The 19,678-nt window shown below is 35.5% G+C and overlaps 1 protein-coding gene and 1 long non-coding RNA gene across 2 annotated transcripts; one reads left to right on the top strand and one right to left on the bottom strand.

Annotated features, from left to right (window-relative positions):
• Positions 1 to 4,657: 4,657 nt before the first annotated feature.
• On the top strand, positions 4,658 to 6,229 carry LOC120009835. The gene is made up of 4 exons (XR_005470751.1): positions 4,658 to 4,880; positions 5,081 to 5,176; positions 5,764 to 5,951; positions 6,043 to 6,229. It is a non-coding gene; the product is annotated as an uncharacterized LOC120009835 (long non-coding RNA).
• A 4,442-nt stretch (positions 6,230 to 10,671) lies between these two features.
• LOC120009516 lies at positions 10,672 to 15,150 on the bottom strand. The gene has a single exon (XM_038860137.1). It carries the CDS (start codon positions 15,148 to 15,150, stop codon positions 10,672 to 10,674), a length of 4,479 nt encoding a protein of 1,492 aa, XP_038716065.1.
• Positions 15,151 to 19,678: the final 4,528 nt, after the last annotated feature.

Below are 19,678 nucleotides of genomic sequence, written 5' to 3'. Positions count from 1 at the left end.
AGAAGAGAAGGTCTGTCTCTTATTGGGATTGGGTTTTGGGCACACAAGGTAAATTCGAGAATTTAAGTTCTTTGGGGTAAACACATGATATGCTTTGCTAAAACTCCACTTTCTTCTTTTCCTTCGTGTAGTCTTATACATACATGCAAATGAAAAAAGAAGAAGAGAGAAAAGACAGTTTGAAGCATTTGGTAAGAAAGCTAGCATGACTACTTAGAATGGCAAAAACCGAAACCCAATATCGTACTATTTATTAACTTGTTTAGTTTGTTATGGCACCTCAACATGTCAGAATAATTAAGCATGGGTTTCTATTTCAGCTAAAAACAGGTCATGAAGTGAAAGCCCAATGGCATAGTCAAACCTTCCAATTACATTTTAGCCTTATCTTGCATTGCATGATTAAAAGCTATACATATATATATATATATATATATATATATATATATATATATATATATATATATATATATATATAAATGGTGGAGTTGAGAGAAAGACAGACAGATGACTATATACAACAAGTGTTTCTGCTCTATTGACTTGAAAAGTTTTCATTTTAATGGATCTGAAGGAAAACATGGACGATATATGGAAGAAAAAAGCACAACATTGAAAGGGGAATTTACATTTTAAAGAGATATTTGTGCTTTTTCACAGTGACCTTGAAAGCCCTAGCATGTAAAAAGGCTACCCATATTCATGAAAAAGTGCCTTCGACATTTGCATCAATAGTAGGCTTTTTAAATAGTCTTGATTTCTCTTCCTCTCTAAGAAACAATCTTTTGGATATTTTATCATTTTCCTTGAAAGATTAGGTTAATTAATCAGGGTTGCTTTGCTCAAAATTCCACAACGTAAACAAAAAAAACACCGTTCGTATTTTTAAAATGGATTGTTGCATGGTAGTGGGACCTGCAGAACATAGCCATACAACCCTGCGAGGGAACTCCCTGTCTGTCTGTCACTTTTTCTTGGCAAGTGCAAGTGAGAGAGAGGGAGGAGTACTCTCTCACTTGATCCCACCCACTCTCTTTCTCTCTCTATCACTCACGCCGCCAATCCTTACATATATATATATACTTTGTCTCCCTGCATGCATATCATTTAATGCAAAAGCTTATGAGTACGAGTAATCTCCACTCACCAAGATCTCACCATTACTTACACACACACAGTCTGTTCGATAACCTCCACGGCTCCACCACCACCATCACCACTGCTACACGGTAGTCACCAGCAGATCAGCTCTACCAAAAACTCACACGTATATACAATTTTGAGAGGCACCACAACGCCTATTGGTTCGCAACGGAGAGTTTATTTCTATTATTATTAAAAACGAACGACGAGGACAACATCAAATAAATAGAATATTTCAAAATTATTCCATATACACAGACAGACATGACCAAAAGTAGTCAGAGAAGAAATTTATAAACCGATATATAATTGTTTCGACATTTTGTTTGTAATTTGACTTGCATATAAAGTTGCAGACAAGGTATATGGTTCTCTTCTTCTTGTTTAGCCATCCACGTCAGATTTTACAGGCGATGTACGAGTGCCATCTGGAAATTTCCTGATTTAAATTAATGTTTAAAGAAAAAAAAACTGCAATTATGGACGCGTTTTTGATTCATCCGCTCACGTCTCTCCTGTCGTCTTTAGACGAAAGCCCTAATTCATGCATTAAGTGAGAAGAATTGAATATATGCAATAAATTCCTTCAAATCGTGATTTTCGAAACGATTCTTCTGAGTTTTGCGTCAAAAGGGACGAAATCGATTTGCATTCTATTTCTATCTAACGGTTCCGCTCCTCAATGTTAGATTCATTCTCTGTTCGTTGTCCATCTATATATAGTATACACATGGGTTTCTGAATTCAAGGTACTTTGCGAGTTCTTTTGAGGTAAGCAAGATTTATTGGGGTGGTTCATACTTTGCGAGTATTTCTCAATGATTTGCTCCTTTGTAAGACAGGTTCGTCTCTTACTTGATTATCCGGCTAAATTTATTTAATCCCTCTGGTGATTTAATTCGGGGAAAATTAAAATTGTTTATATATAATCTTCTCAATCCCCAAATCTTATCCTCAACGCTACTCTCGCTCCTCTTCTTCACGCGTAGAAATCACGCAACACTTCCTATTCAATGTCAGGTATCATCGAACTTCTCCTTGCTGCCATCTTTTATCTGATCATGTGGTATTGAGTTTCAACTCTCTCTGCCTGGGTCTGTTCGCACTTTCAGCCCTTTCCCCCCTGTTATGCCCCTATTTTGGTTCCCATCTCCATATATTGGGAACCATGTATTCCGCAGTCATTTTTCTTGGAGCAGGAATTGTAAATTCGAGTCTTTCGGAAAAAAGTTGTGCTTTAATCTATCTTTACAACCAGTGTAAACAATGTCGAAGTTTTTTCCTTTTTAATGGCTGCTGCCATCTTTTATCTGATCATGTGGTATTGAGTTTCAACTCTCTCTGCCTGGGTCTGTTCGCACCTTCAGCCCTTTCCCACCTGTTATGCTCTGTTTTGGTTCCCATCTCCATATATTGGGAACCATGTATTCCGCAGTAATTTTTCTTGGAGCAGGTAATGTAAAATCGAGTCTTTTGGAAAAAAGTTGTGCTTTAATCTATCTTAACAACCTGTGTAAACAATGTTGAAGTTTTTCCCTTTTTAATGGCTGATGGGAATAAACTTTCAATTAGAGTGTGAGCTCCTTAGATGTATGTGTTTATTGTACTTAACCGGTGTATGAAGATTCTTGAATCTATGCTATAATGTTATTATTTCAATTCTTAACGAAAAATAGTTGGCCTTCATTCTTTCTTACTAATCTGTGTAAACCAGACTGAAGGCACGGATAGAGAGGTTATTCTTTTTTTAGGTTCAATGGGAATATGCTTTTAGCCAGACTATGAGCTCTTTATATCGTTTTTGTGGCCTTCTTCTACCAGTAATTTAACTACAGCGTTTAAACTCCTGTTGAAACACTGTCTGCCACTCCTTTAGAGCTAACGAGATTTGTACTTTGAAAACTTTGACCATTTTTTTTATAAAAAAAATTGTTACTTTCTGTTTTGACAATCTGCATTTTAGTACAATGATTGAAGTATCTCAGTTATTAGTTTTAAGAGCTGCAGCATGTTGTTAACTTACTACTCCACATGCTTTCTGATGTGATTTATTTCTTCCAAACAATGCTTAACAAAAAAACCTTTCCAATGCAGATATATGAAGTGAGGAAAACTTTTATGGTATCTTCGTCAACATTGAAGAATCTATATGTACTGTAAACAAGAATAATAAAGACTAACAAAAAAACCTTTCCAAACAATGCTTAACAAAAAAACCTTTCCAATGCATATATATGAAGTGAGGAAAACTTTTATGGTATCTTCGTCAACATTGAAGAATCTGTATGTACTGTAAACAAGAATAATAAAGACTAACAGGAGATACCCTATCATGGACCATTTCACTACACTTTCGGTTGATTTGATTACTAATATTCTTCGAAAGACTATTGATGATCCAATGACTTTTGCATCCTTAAGAGAGAGGTTGGTGATTAATTTTTATAAATTTTCATTGTCAGTTAATTTTTTACTCAACCAACAATCCTATTTTTCCCATCAACTACAATTTATCACTGGGTCAATTCATTGAAATTGTTGATGGTATCTGTCATAGATTTCGGAGAATCGTAATGCGACCACATATAACCCGTGAGGTAAAATGATGCTAATCATGGGAGAAACAAAATTCAGTTGTTTCCTTGGTGACGTTATGTAGAGAGAGCTGGTAGTTGGTTAATGGGGTTTTCTAACAAACCTTAGTCAAAATTGTTGCCTATTCAATGATTATAAAAACTACCATGTGCTTGCCCTCTGGATCATATAGTTTATTGCAATATTTTTCCTGTATCTAAACTTTCCCAGTCAATGTATACTAACATACTTATCAGGGAAAAAAAGGTTCTATTATTCAGATTTCAAAACTTGAATACTTCAAAAATAACGTTATTAAATTAAGATATGGACTCTGCATTACACAGGGTTGTTGTGGTAGTTTACAAACATATGCCGTAATGTATTTGGAATTTTAATTGTTTATTCTATTGTGTTATACATAAATATGTTTCTATACTTTTCTGGTGTTCCACTCATTCTTCTTTTAGTTGTGCTGGAAGACAAAATTGAAATTCTGCCAATGGGGAAGTCTAATGATTTCCTCATCTATTTTTTCCAAGTATGGAATTGCTGTGTTAAATAATGTCATTGTCGAGTTGAGAATGTTTACATATTGGATATCATTGCAACGGTGATCGGCAACGTAATTGCAAAGACCACGTGAATGATAATATGAATGTTAGAAACAACTTATGACCAAAAATGACAAAATCACCGTCAACTCACCAAATCATTTATCAATTAAAAATATAACGCAATACCCAAATTTGACAAGGCATGAAGGTTTCATAAAAATGGGATTGCATGCCGCGCGAAGCGCAGGCACAAAACTAGTTATATAAATAAAGCAAAAACTCTAACAACAGTTGATATTATCTTGACACCTGGATTGCTATTCTTCTTAGTTGATGCCCACGTGGACTCTTCACTGCTTCCTATTTCTGAATCAAGCACATACCGTTTGTTTAGCTAAATTTCCCACACGCCAAGCAAAGAAAAAACAGAAAAACAATAAATACAAAAAAATGAAACGTCTTGTACCTATCGTGCTTCGCTGAATCTCTCTCTACGAGATCTTCCTTTGCATCGATTGCTTCTCGATGCAGGTCTCTCTCAATTTCTTACCAGCGATCCTTTTCTTCACACAAAGAAATCGCACAACAATTCCTTATCTAGACCAGGTTCGTCTTCAAATTTTTACTTTCCGTCTCTTTCTATATAATGATTCCATTCTTCTTAAAAAGATGAAGTTGATTTGTTATTTATTGTTTGGCTTATGTCATCTAATCCATTTTGATGATCCATTTTTGTGAAAATTGTAAATTTTCAATAGAATCGCTTTTCATTCCCCAACTCTAATCATTAACGATTCTATGTACAGACTCAATTGATTGCAAAACTCAATCAAACCTCGGAACGAATCGGTACGTAGTAGTCAGAGAGAGCGAAATACGAAACATATGATCTATCGTGAACGGTAGATATCTCAATTTGACGATCAATTTAATGTTGTCATTTGGAGTTTTGTTAGGTACCACCTTTTCAGGCTCAATTGATTTCCTTGAATTGCTAGGTGGGTTTCTTTGTTTATATGTTATGGGTCTTAGAAATTTGGTCTTTTTCCTTCATTGGGTCTTTTGTGTTTTTAAATTTAATACATTTTGAAGTTTTAGAGTGATGCCTTTTGATGCGTATATTTTAGACGTTGCCATGGGATGTAATTAGATAGGACGTTTCCTGGAGATGCTGGATACTACGGTTTTAATCCTTTCATCTCCTTTTGTCCGCGTATTTCCTTCTGCTGATCCTAAATTTGATGAAAGTGTCTCAATTATTGGATTGAAGGTTTTTCAACCAGAAACTGCATTATAATTTACATTTTTGTTTCTTCTTGAGTGACAAGACATGGATTTGGCATACAATTTCTGTTTTGGAATTATTTGGAATGTGGAAGTTGAAAAGATTGATACTCTTATCTATTGATAAGAGCTTTTAAATTTGTAATGTTCTCATGGTCTGATCTACACGTGATATAACATGAGTCGAAGTTTTTAATATATGTAGTTTTAAGGACTGGTGCTGTGAATACTGCTACCGGATCTGCATACGCAGAGTTTGGAATCCAAGCCCTGCAATCAAGCGCAGGACAAAAGAAAATGGAAACTATGTCGATTTAGATGTAAAAAATTAATGTTTTACGACTATCATCGATGGTAAATTAGAAGAGGAGCTCCCAAAAGGGCTAATTCTTGGTGAGTTTATGCTTTAATAAAATATAGGCTATTACTTTTATAATTGAATTTACAGTTTTGATTGATTTTTGTTATGTTCATTGTAATGTAGTTATGCAGCGGGGGAACTTTAGACTGCACATATGACTATATTTTATGGTTGGCAAGTGTTTGTGTTTAGTGATTTTCCTGTGGACAAAGCTAAAGAAGTCATTCTCTTAGCATGCAAGGGAAATGGACAGAGTTGCACAACATTTTTTTCTTCTTTCGAGAGTGATATCACTACTAAACCGGTAGAAGTTTGCTTTTGCTCAGATTTCTTCGGCTGCTCTGTTAGTCGCTCTGGAAGTCTTCCTTCATCTTCTTCCCATTTAATTTGAACGCTCGCTCTTGCCTGCACTTCTTGAAATGACTTACATGGATAACGAGTAAGCTTTCCGTACAATTTACTTCCAGGAAGAAGAGCCATGCGAAATGCATTAATTGCAATCTCATCTAAGCACCCTGGAATCTCCAGTTTTTCTTTATTGAATCTTGTCAAGAATGACCGTAGAGATTCTCCGTGCTTCTGTCTCAGTCGATACAAATCATCTGATGTTGGAGGGATGGTTATGGTTACGTGTGGACTTGAAGGTTGATTCATAAGATCAAGTAGCTTTTGATTTTCTCTTCGAACAGTCAAGTTTTCTTGCTCCAACTGTTGGACCCTTCTTTCATGTTCGTCAAAGCGTTGAATCAAAGCTTTCATCTTCTCGCTTACAGCATCATCTCGTGAATCTTCTGCGTTTGCCATTGTGATAATACTATCTCCCCCTATCTGGCACACCAAATTGTTGATGTAAATTATCGACAATCGAATAGTGGAGAGTGATCGGTTAAATATGAGACAAAACAGAGATATTTTACGTGGTTCGACTTTTAGCCTAGGTCCACGGTGCAGAAAATGATATGATATTTTATTTTTCACTTGTGAATACAGTGCGAGTAGGAAATCCGAATCCGAATCCCCCTTTCCTGTTCTAATGAACTCCTTTTATGCTTTTCTTAAGCAGTTACCAGCAGTTGTGGCATTTGGAAAAGTTCATAACAGTTTGGAGGTACGACAGTTTAGAGTAGTTTGCAGCAGTTTCAGCTGTTACCATTTAACTAGGAACTGCCTTATCTTCGGCATCGTCTCTTAGTTATTGGTTCGACTTTCTTTGCATCGGCTTCTTACTGCCTTTTTAAGACCAAGTCCTTTTTTGGACTATGAGTTCTGGTCTGATTGTTGTTGGGCTTCTATGTTGTTGGGCTTCGGGGCCCTTTTGTATTTGTATATGGATTGGGTTGAACAAGACCCATATAATTTGTTAAGGTTGAATTTGACCCCTACACTTACCAAATAAAATTAAATAAATAAATAAAAACACTGCAACAATAAAAAGCCCTCACATATATGTATGTATGTGTATATATATATATATGCAACTTCCTCTTTTGCACATTGGTAGAGATTAGAGACATTGTTAGCATGCCCTTTCTTGATACTCATAAAGTGATGGCCAAAATTACTTTATCACCTTCTAAATCCAAAACCAGAAGTAAAAATTTCCGTTGCAGATGAACCAACCATGTTCGATGTCAAAACTTTAAACAGTCAGGTATGGAAGGTATCAAGAATTGGGCCTCCACAGATAAACAAACTAAAAACCAGCAACAAAAGAATACATGTCAACAACCATGTTCAAAAGTATCAAGAATTGGGCCTCAACTAAAAAACAAACAAAAACCAGCAAGCCCCTTTGTCATACGAGCCGAGCTCGGGCTGCCTGCAGGTGGCCGGCTCTAGTCATACATCAGAAAAATAGGCAAGATCAAATTTTTGTACGGAGGCAAATACTTAGCCACTGGAATTGAATTGATCTGCACGTACAATCCCATGGCAGATAAATCCATTTTAAACATGGAAAAATAAAATAAAACAATAATTGTAACAAAGAAATCGCAAACCCTTACCGTTCAAAAGTAAAACAAGTACCAAAAACAGAGATCCATGGAGAGACAGCAAAACAAATCTCTTCAGAACACAATTCATAAGAAAGCAAACAAAGATGAGAGAATTACTTGAGTCGATTCCAAATCAGAATTAGAAAACAAACAGGGAGGTAGATTTGATTTGCCAAGACTCCCAGTTCGATATGATCGCACCGAATCAGGAAATGAACACGTATCAAGTACCAACTCTCCGCAAACTGTTTCGTCTCAGGTGTACTTTGTTTAGAGTATAGACTCGGACTTCTCTTTTGTCTTTTACCTAACAACAAAGTGCTTCCCCGCAGTTCCGTTCGACATAAGCGATAAGCCCAACCCATATTAAATAAGCACGCGGCCCAATACTAAATCATATTGGAAAATTTTATGGGAAATGACATATTAATACCATTTTAAAAATTATTGAACATCTAAGTCCATTCAAAAAACTTTATTCTCATAAGTTTATTTTTTATTGTTTATAATATTTAAATCTTTTAAATTTAATATGATTCTTTTTTTATCATTTTTTCAAAGAGGGTTAAATCTAATATGGTTTCTCTCTTACTTTCTTATATGTTATATTTCTCTTATCTCACTATATTTTCTCTCTACTGCATCTCTCTCATCACAACAACTTTCTCTCCTACTACATCTCTCTTGTAATTTTTTACCAATCTACTATTTTGTAAATAGTAATTATTACAATTGTTACTTTTTATTTTGTTATTAATTTCTTAGATGTTTTAAATTAATTCTTTTCAAAATCTCTTAAGGCTTATAAAAAGGAATAGAGAAATTTTAGGAGTCCACGTAGACTCCTAACAAAATGTGAATAGTCTAGGTGTCGGATAGAGCTTCTATTTTATATATATGTATAGATGTATAGATAAAAACTGTAATTTAAAAGAGAGAGATTATAAGTTGTGAAGAAATCAAAGGCCCAAGAGGCCCAATGCCTATTTTTATATATATGTAAGAGAAATTTTATCTACACACCACAAAAACACTATGTTTATATCACTTTTTAAACATGATAAGTTTAGACTACAAAATTGTACGTTTATACTCAAAATTATAGTGAAAAGACCAATTTACCCTTGATGTGTAAAATATATATAAAATCTCAACATAGGATAATGAGGTGCCATCTCTTAAAACCATTAGATGTAATTAAAAGCTGAGATTAAAAGTATATATAAAAAAAATTGTAGGCCCCAACCTGAAACAATCTTGTCTTTGAAAAATGCCCCCATATGCAATCCAATGGCCATTAATCACCCGCAAATCATTGATATTATTACACACATACCATTAATCTCATAAAACCATCAGTTTCATTGATTACCCACACTATTTCGAGATCAAATGCCTTCATGTTCTTAACAGTACTAGATTGGTAAAAAATTACTAGGCAAAGTTATATTGGTATATAAAAACTGCAACGTTTTGATATTTTGATCACATCTTATATTACAACTAGTGTGGGGCCCGGGCGTTGCCCCGGTTAGTTAGAAAGAGATGCGTTGTGATTGTTCTCCGTTGTTAATTGGAAGAAAGAAGACAACAATAGGCAATGTACATCGAAGACATTTGTACATTGAAGATTGTTTTTTTCGTTTGTGATAAACACATGCTTAAAGACTTATGTTACACTTGGTTGGGGTGAGTAGGAGATTACGGGTGAGGGAGGATTTTAAAAAGGTAATTTCGTGGTTTGGTTTAACTGCAGAGGTTTGTTATAAAAATCATCAAGTGCAATCATTTGAGAAACATTAGTAAAACACAGTATCATTTACAGACGGAATAATCTTATGATTGAAAGCATAAACAATCATAGGGAAGAATTGAGTATACGGAGACGAATTAAAGATCATATAATATAGAAGCATGCTTGATTGAATTATATATGTATACATATTTTGAGCAAAAGAGCATTTGAAGTTCTCTTCAATCCCTTCGTCAGCCATTATTTTAAGTGCAGCAAATAGAAGGCATGACAAAGAGTTTCTACATTTGCACCATTTTGAGGTTGCAATCCAAGGGTTTGCATCTACAGAGGAATGTCCCTCTAGTCAGAATGTGTGAAATAGTAATTGAAAATTAGTGAAAATGAAGCACACAATTAGTTGCGCGAGTCACCTATCCTGAGAGGAAATATGAGAGACGATGTAATTTGGAGCCTGAACAGCAAGCAGCATAGGCAACCCAGTGCGCATAGAACAACCTGAGGTAATTGACAGAAGGATTATGACACAATATATCATAAAGCCCTTAACGAATGATTTAAAGATACAGAAGATCAATAGGGTAGTAGCAATAAAAAAAAACCAACATTGAAAGTGATTGACCAAGTAATATGCACAATACAGAAGGATTTTGATGCATACGAATGTGACCTCGACATGAATCCCTTGTATTGCTCTCAAAAAGATTACAAAAGTTCAGGAGCAAATAAGAGAATTTAATAACAAAAAAATTGGCAGCCGTGAATAGAATTGGTAGCAATAGACGGCCATTATCATTGTCTTTGTTAGGCAGTGTGAAGAAAAGCAATTATAACATGAGAAATCAATTAGAGAAGAAGGTAAGGATCATAACACATGGAGGCAGTGGAAAGGGAAAAACAGTCTTCAACTTCACTAAAAAATGGTCATATATTGAATAAATAAAAAATGAGAAACCTAATTATATGTAATATTTTGTACAGTAATATTATAGACTTACTCGCTTATAGTTCATGAAAGATTTCGTGATACACAATGTTTTTTGTGTATCCATTGTTGTCTTCATTGGTAGAACCCAACATTACTTTAAGTCCTTTATACGTCGTCACCCTTGATGCTGCCACATACAATTGTCCATGGGAGAACACGGGTCTTGGAAGATATAAACCCACCTTCTCAAGAGTTTGTCCTTGACTTTTGTTTATTGTCATTGCATAACACAATCTTATTGGGAATTGTCTTCTTTTCAGTGTGAAGGGCCATTTTTTGTCGGTTGCTGACATTATAATTCTTGGTATGTAGACTTTATCACCAATGTTACTCCCTGTCATGATAACAGCCTCAATGATCCTGTCTCCCAATCTTTTGATCATTAACCTGGTCCCATTACATAATCCCATGCTCTGGTTTATATTTCGCAGCAACATAACTGGGGTATTTATTTTGAGGGAAAGTTGATGATTTGGAACTCCAGGGAACGATAAGGAGTTTAGGAACTCCGTGGGATATAGAATATCATCTTCAGATGAAGCACCAGCTTCTTTGCTAATTGAATCAAAACTAAGGTAATTTTTTTCTTCAGAAGGAATAAGAGATAAAACTTTTGTGTTAATGACATCAACTGCCTCATTAGTTGCTGTGAGAATTGCTCTTTCTTTCAGGTATTTTGCTTCCTTGTAGAACATGTCTAATTTATCATATATCTCTGAGGTTATATCTTCAACATCTCCTTTTTCAGAAAGTATAAGCATTGAATCAGGTATTTTTATCCAACTTGCGTATTCTTCTTCATCATTGAGTCTTTTAGCTTCAACTTTACCCTCACCAATATCTAATAGCCACCTTGCAAAGTTGTTCATCTGTGATTTTTCTTCTTCTGTCAAACCAATTATAGATAACCTCATATTAGTTTTCAGTTGGAATATTTTGCAGTGGTTCCATAGGGCTGATTTTGCAATGCAAGACTGTATGGTATCGTGCCTCGAACCTTTTACAACCACTGGCAATATCTGTCTAAAGTCTCCACCTAGTAAAACTGTTTTCCCACCAAAAGTTAGGGCTGTATCTAGATGAACATCCTCATTCTGTGAAAGAATATCATTTAGGGACCTATCGAGTGCCTCGAAGCAATTTCGATGTGCCATGGGTGCTTCGTCCCATACAATGAGGCTTGTAATTTGTAGCAGTTGTGCAAGCTGTGTGCCTTTCTTTATGTGGCAGCATGATTGTTCATGGACATCAATTGGTATTTTGAATCTCGAGTGAGCTGTGCGGCCTCCAGGCAAGAGCAAAGATGCTATTCCAGAAGATGCAACCGCCAATACAATTTTTCCCTCTGATCTTAAGCGAGATATTATTGCGTTATATAAAAAAGTTTTTCCTGTTCCGCCATGTCCATAAACAAAGAATAAACCTCCACTATGTTGATAAACCGATGTCAATATTGCCTCGTAGACAATTTTTTGTTCATCATTTAACTGCTGCGCAAGAGAATGATTTTGATCCTGCAGTTCAATTGTGTTGTAACTCATCTCTTCCCTTAGCAATGTATTGTTATAGTCATCTACTTGTCCTCCAGTAGGTGTTGGTAACTTAAAGTCAGTGAGGCACGTACCATTTCTTTGGAACAAAATTTGCAGCTCAATTAACACCTGATTTCTTGTTTGTTCCTCTGTTAAATTGATGTCGCTCATCCCAAGCCTTTGTTGAGCTTTGTAAATGATATCATCCCTTAAATTAGACAGCTGTGTTTGAAACAAATGATTGACATTCGTCACTTCGCAGAATATTATTAATGTGACAAACAATTGCCTAAGCTCCTTTGAGGTTGCCCATTGTGAAGCTTCATCCATTGCGTCGTGCCATTCTCTATCATCCCCTATCAAGCCCATTGCATTACATGCTTCTTTAAATGTTTGATGTACAACCCCTTTGACAGTTCTAATATCAGTGAAATTGAGTGCTCCTTTAACTTGGCTGAGTAACATACGCAAATAGTAAAGATCTCCAGAAGCTGGATGAATATATGATATCCGCCCAATACATTGACCTTGTTTTCTCCTAAACCATAATTTTTTTGCTCCATCCCATCTCCAATATGTTGGAAATTCAGTATATGTAAGTCCTCTTGCATCTTCAAACATGAAATTTGTAAACATCCATTCAGTCAACATTGTTTTCTCTATCCCAGGCTGGTTCAAAAGTTCCTCAATTTCTTTATCTCCTGGAAATACTATGTTATTCATCAGTGGCATATGAATTGTCAGTCTTTCAACAGTAGGGAATTTATAGTGGATATGATATTCAAAAATTCTCCAAGATGACTCGTATGCAGTAAGATACCTACAATCCACATAATTTCGTATCTCGTCAACTATCTCAGAATTAGGTTCTTGTGAGTCCCTTAACACAGCTCTAGTTCTATCAGGTCCTTTGTTAACATATTTGAATAAATATTTGATTGACCTAGAACGATTACACCATTCGACATTTATATGTGCTTGGTACTTCAAGAGCAGTCCTCTGTTATATGGAACCACAAATCTATTGTCAAGTTCAACCCCAACTTTAACTACAACTTTATCATCATCTCGTCTTTTATAAACGATAAATCCATCCTCTGCTATTATTGTTTCAGGGCTGTATTTCTTAGGAAAATGTTTCATGCACTTACCCTCTTTAATACAAGGAGCCTGGGAATTTGCTTCTCCACATGGGCCATGGATCATAAACTTTGACACAACATTGTATAACTCTTGGTCTGTCTCTTTATCTGGTATTTCAGCAGATATTATCTTGTTGATATCGTTTACAGTTGGGCACTTGTCTTGTTGATTCAACCAGACTATAATATGCACATGAGGAAGTCCTCTTTTTTGGAATTCAACTGTGTAAATAGCAGCGACGACTCTGCCAAAATAATTGTTCTTCCTTATGTCGTTCATAAATTCTGTAAGTTTCATGTTAAAAACCCGGGAGACTATGTCTGGTCTATCCTGTGCTTTTTGTCCAGGGATTAAACTTAGAGCATTCTGAATTTCTATCCAGTTTACATTACATGTGAAAGTGATGAACAAATCTGGATTACCCCTAGTTCGGCAAATTGCCATTGCATCGTGATAGTTTTGAATCATATATCTTGGTCCTCCAGTAAAACTTGAAGGCAATATTACTCGTTGGCCTATTGAACTTGAGGCTACATCACCACGAAGAAATGCATCCTGAACTCCTTTATACAATTCACACCTATGATGTTCTTGTTGATGTTTAAATCTAATATAACGTAGCCTCTCATCCTCAATGCATGTAAATGCATCGACTATATATTGCTGGAACAATCTGCCACCGCTAATTAATAACTGAGGAGAGTTTTTCCTTTGTTGTAACATATACGCATAGTATTCTCTCCGTGTCACTGTTCCTCGTTTCAATTCTGGTTGATTTGGTTGTTTCTGGTAAGGGATCTTAAGCCTGAATCCATCTTCACCGTAGGGAAATAAAATCGGGTATTGCATTGCCATGAATGATGGGTGTAGATCATCTATTTGTTTGAGCATTTTAGTCTGATATTCCACAATTATGTCTCGTGCTTGACTTGCCTGACCCAAATCTCCAACGATTAAACCAGCCATTTCAGAAGCAGTAGGTGTGTTATACTGTGATCCATCTCCAATACGTTTCCCACACAGTGTTAAAGAAAGAGAATGTGTTTCACCACTTGTAAACCTATCTCTTGCCATGCGAAATACCTTCACCAGCTCATTAACTCTATCAAACATTGCAATTAACTGAGCCACAACTGCCTCATCAATTTTTTTTGGGCTTCCAGTGTTTGTAAAGGTAGACATCCTATTAGCAACTTCATTATCTGTGTCATATATGTATAGCTGGGCAAAATTTGGTGTTTTTCCTTCCATTGGAAGGAGAGATCCTATTAGGTGATGATTTTGCCCATTGATCTTGAAAACATATGGGCCTGGATGCTTGTTGATATCTCTATCAATTTTTGCACCCATTGATGTAAAGGCGAAGATAGAGTTGTATGTCCTTAAATTGTCACGGAAAAGCTTTGAAGATGAAGAACCTCTGTAATCCATTAGTTCTTTTAGGGGGGATGGAATTTCTCTAGGTTTAGGAAGCTTAATACGACCCACCCTACAACACTGTGAGAAAATTGGGTTTTGAGATCCATAAGATTTTAGTCGTTCTGCAAACCAGAAGATTGCGCCACAAAAGTTGCAAGTATACTCTGGGAAACCAAAATTGAGAAGAAGATGAGTGTTATTTGTAGATTCTTCTGATCTAAGTGGTATGGTTTGAGGATGTTGTTGAGTTGGCTCTAGAAGTTTACAATTACTTTGATTAAATGTATTGGAAGATGAGGCTTTGCTGGGACTAATAGATCTTCCAACAACTCGCCTTTTTTGCAGCATCATTTGCTTTCTCTTTAGCCGATTATTCGTACTTGAGTCCTGGTTATCCATAGTGTAAGCTTAGGATTGGACATAGGATAGATGTGTTAGTTTTGGTACACCTGATATAATTCAGCCTAAGTTCTTAAAACAATTATACTATGCAATTCGAAGAATACGTTGTGCGATTTGAAGAAGATGAGGTTAAAACAAATATGTGAAAGAAGAAATCAGATTGAAACAAAATGAGTCATGCAAATGAAATAGAAACCCAAGTAGGCGTACCTTAAAAATCCTCCAAGCAATTGATATGGAAGCAGAGTCGATCCGAAAGAAGATAAAGCAGAGGTGATTAGAAACAAAGATCAGTTGGAACGAACAGCAGTACTATAACTTGTTAAGGAACCTGATTATGAGCTGGATTGTTCTATGGTGAGTCTGACTATTTTTTTGTATTGTTCTGATTGGCTTTGTTTTCGTGAGGCAAATCCAGACAAAAAAGGATGTCACCTCAGAAAAGTTTGAAAGCTGATAAAGTTTGTAAAATGAGATTCATGTACCTATTTAGTTTGTTTGATGTATGGAAGACAATGAGTGTTGACGACGCCGTTTCAGAAAAGGAGCAGAGAAGTTGAAGATAAGGTGTTTTTGAAGTCGTGGTTTGTATCGGGCGTTGGATTTTTTAGATGAAACGCTGCAAAGAAGCCCATCAGGATAATAGGAATTTAAAGTCCAATATGGTGGCCCAATAAACATTTTCAGCAAGCGGTAATATCCTTTTAAGAGGCAATCGATAACTTAAAAGGGTGTAAAGAATGTATATAGTGAAGAAAGTAAGGCAATGGTTGGGGCTTAGGGTTTTGTGTCCTTGTCGGCAATTTCGGATGTGTTCTTCTATTTTGTTCTATTGGTCGGCGATACACAGGTGCTGAATTTATTCTTTCATGGGTTTAGGGTTCCTGTGCCGATTGTGAAGTGGCTGCTTTATCCCAGCCTTGTTTATTTTTAGGTATGCCTTTGAGTTGCTTACAAATGTAAGTATGATCTGGAAGCAATTCTACAATGGATGCGTTTATATTTCCTCTGTGCCAACAACCGTACATTCACTCGACACATGTATACTTTAATTTGTGTGTATTTAGGTAACTTGGTTGGTTTTGGTATATGTTTTTCATGTTGCTGTTAGATTTGAGATTCTGGGTTGTGAGAGTACTTCAATATACAGTCTATGGCTCAATTTCAAGTTCTAACTTTGATTAGAACTATTAATTGTCCTCTTCTGGGTTTTGGATGTGAAGCTTGACGCTATAATTTGTTGTTCTAAGTTGGGGTTAACCTTTAGGTTTTTAACCTATTTGTTTGCAGAGGTAGGTGTTCTAGTAGAGTTAGTATAGACAACTATTTATAGAGTTTATATATTTTGAAAATGTGCGTTAAACATTTACAGACATATTAACATGCATTACACTAATATTTTACCCTGCGTTGGTCTTGTTGTGGGAGTGAATGACCTCTTCACGCACAAAATGAAGATGAGATGGCAAGGGAGGCAACAACATAATTGAAGCACCCAATATTCCATCAGAAGCAGACTTCTCGAATAGACAATGATCTGTAATGGTAAATTTAATAACTTTCAATCACGTAATAGTTTATGAATGATTATTAAATTATAAATTTATAATATTGTTAGACAGGATAGGTATATACTTCATAATATGATATTGAAATTTAATTATGTTAGAGTAACTCACCTTTATAGTTGTCTGAAGATCCTCAAAAGCTTGTTGTTATAACTCTGACGTTCTTCATGTTCTTTTCCTCTTCTTGGTAGATGTCCTTATTTCTTTTCCTCTGGTGTTGTATTCATCACTATCATGTGTGATTCCTTTTCCCTTTGCTAGGTGTTTTGACCTCAAGCTAAGCACTTGTAGGATATTGCAAATGTCTGAAATGATGGGTATGTGTAGTCTGGCATTATATGACGTGGGGATAAAATGCTCGTTGATCTCCTTTCCTTCTTGTTGATCTATGTTGTGGACTATTTCTGGCTTTTGTTCATCAAATTTGTCATTCTGTTCAGCTTCCTTGAGTTTCTTCTTCAGATGTTGTAGTGCTTTGAGTGTCAATGAACCCAATTGAATTCTACACCATTCAATTTTTGGAATTGCTCTGATGTTTTCTTTCACTGTCTTTGTTAATGGCTCTTCTGCATATTTGGTGAGTACTTGATATAGATCTTCAATTTGTTGGCAGAGTTTCTTTATTGCCGGCAGTATAAAAGATGCGTCTTCTTTATCTTCTGAACAGATGAGTTTGAGATTGTGGACAATGATATTTCTCATCAATAAGTCTATCTTGTTTTCTTCATTCATGGCTGATCGGTAGTTGGTTGTGTAAGATATATCCACACTTGTACAGTTATCCATCAACTGTAATTCTGTCTCCCATTTATTTTTAAGAAAGTTCTTCATCTTCAACACCTCTTCCGCAGCTTCTATTAAGCATTCAATTTCTTTATCTTGTAATTTCTCATTATTTGTCGCAACAATCTCTATTTGTGTAGACAACCATTGAAGATCCCTGATTGGTCCCTCGTGTTTTGGCCCGAATAAGTTTTCAGGACAGATGATCTGTTGTAAACTGGAGGTAAACATTTTTGGAAATGCTGTGAAGGGAATTGAGAAAAAGTTGTTAGATATTTGCATATTTCTGTAAAAATTATAAGTAAAATAATGAATATCATCTATTTGTATTAATAAGTATAACAATATTGTCATGAATATATATATACTGCAGTAAGTTATTTTGTGGAATTATATGGCAGGAAGTAAATATATTCCTCAGCATTTTTGAGCTAAAACCAGGTAAGTGTAGTTGTGAAAAAGATTCATGTTTTTTTTTTCTTACTAAACTGTAAGGTCATGCACGTCACAATAAAATTTGATGCGAAGGAAGTTGTAGCGTAATTAGGTAATTCTTGTGTGGAAAGATATATGTAATGGTGTTTTGAGGAAATTGGTTGGTGGACAAAGTTGAGAGGAATGGTACTGAACGAATGAGATGAGCATTTACTACAATAAATTAACATCCCAGACTTTGAAATGTAAACTGTGAAAGCGTGAGAGAAATTGAAGGCAGCTAATAATATGAATATCTGCTTAAACAAACTCTTACTTGTTATTGTCTCTCTGTTCCAGTTAATTTTTACTTACCAACTATTTCTGGCTTTTGTTCATCAAACTTGTCATTCTGTTCAGCTTCCTTGAGTTTCTTCTTCAGATGTTGTAGTGCTTTGAGTGTGAATGAACCCAATTGAATTCTACACCATTCAATTTTTGGAATTGCTCTGATGTTTTCTTTGACTGTCTTTGTTAATGGCTCTTCTGTATATTTGGTGAGTACTTGATATAGATCTTCAATTTGTTGGCAGAGTTTCTTTATTGCCGACAGTATAAAAGATGCGTCTTCTTTATCTTCTGAACAGATGAGTTTGAGATTGTGGACAATGATATTTCTCATCAATGAGTCTATCTTGTTTTCTTCATTCGTGGCTGATCGGTAGTTGGTTGTGTAAGATATATCCACACTTGTACAGTTATCCATCAACTGTAATTCTGTCTCCCATTTATTTTTAAGGAAGTTCTTCATCTTCAACACCTCTTCCGCAGCTTCTATTAAGCATTCCATTTCTTTATCTGCTAATTTCTCATTATTTGTTGCAATGATCTCTATTTGTGTAGACAACCATTGAAGATCCCTGATTGGTCCCTCGTGTTTTGGCCCGAATAAGTTTTCAGGGCAGATGATCCGCTGTAAACTGGAGGTAAACATTTTTGGAAATGCTGTGAAGGGAATTGAGAAAAACCTTGTTAGATATTTGCATATTGTGTAAAAATTATAAGTAAAATAATGAATGTCATCTATTTGTATTAGTAACTATAACAATCTTGTCATGAATATATATATACTGCAGTAAGTTATTTTGTGGAAATATATGGCGGCAAGTAAATTTATTCCTCACCATTTTTGAGCTAAAATCAGGTAAGTGTAGTTGTGAAAAAGATTCATGTTTTTTTTGTTACTAAACTGTAAGGTCATGCAGTTGACAATAAAATTTGATGCAAAGTGAAAAAGATTCATGTTTTTTTTGTTACTAAAGTGTAAGGTCATGCAGTTGACAATAAAATTTGATGCAAAGGAAGTTGTAGCGTAATTAGGTAATTCTTGTGTGGAAAGATATATGTAATGGTGTTTTGAGGAAGTTGGTTGGTGGACAAAGTTGAGAGGAATGGTACTGAACGAATGAAAAGAGCATTTACTACCATAAATTAACATCCCAGACTTTGAAATGTGAACTGTGAAAGCGTGAGAGAAATTCAAGGCAGCAAATAATATGAATATCTACTTAAAGAAACTCTTACTTGGTTATTGTTTTTCTGTTCCAGTTAATTTTTACTTACCAATATAAGAAGCTCTGAAGCTGAGCGTCCACAGCTTTTATCTTCAACCTTGTAAGGTGTGTTGAATAGCAGCAGTATTTGTAGAGAATGGAGTTCGATGATGTTCAAGATTGGAGGAAGATATTTGTGGTTGTTAG

The sequence above is a fragment of the Tripterygium wilfordii genome, chromosome 11 (assembly GCF_013401445.1).
Source record: "Tripterygium wilfordii isolate XIE 37 chromosome 11, ASM1340144v1, whole genome shotgun sequence".
In the NCBI taxonomy this organism is placed as follows: Eukaryota; Viridiplantae; Streptophyta; class Magnoliopsida; order Celastrales; family Celastraceae; genus Tripterygium; species Tripterygium wilfordii.
Note: the sequence above shows the minus strand (reverse complement) of the source record. Positions and strands in the feature narration are given on the sequence as shown.

What these genes read in the sequence shown, in the direction of transcription:
- LOC120009516 (XM_038860137.1), bottom strand. Translation starts at nt 15,150, where the DNA reads ATGGATAACCAGGACTCAAGTACGAATAATCGGCTAAAGAGAAAGCAA.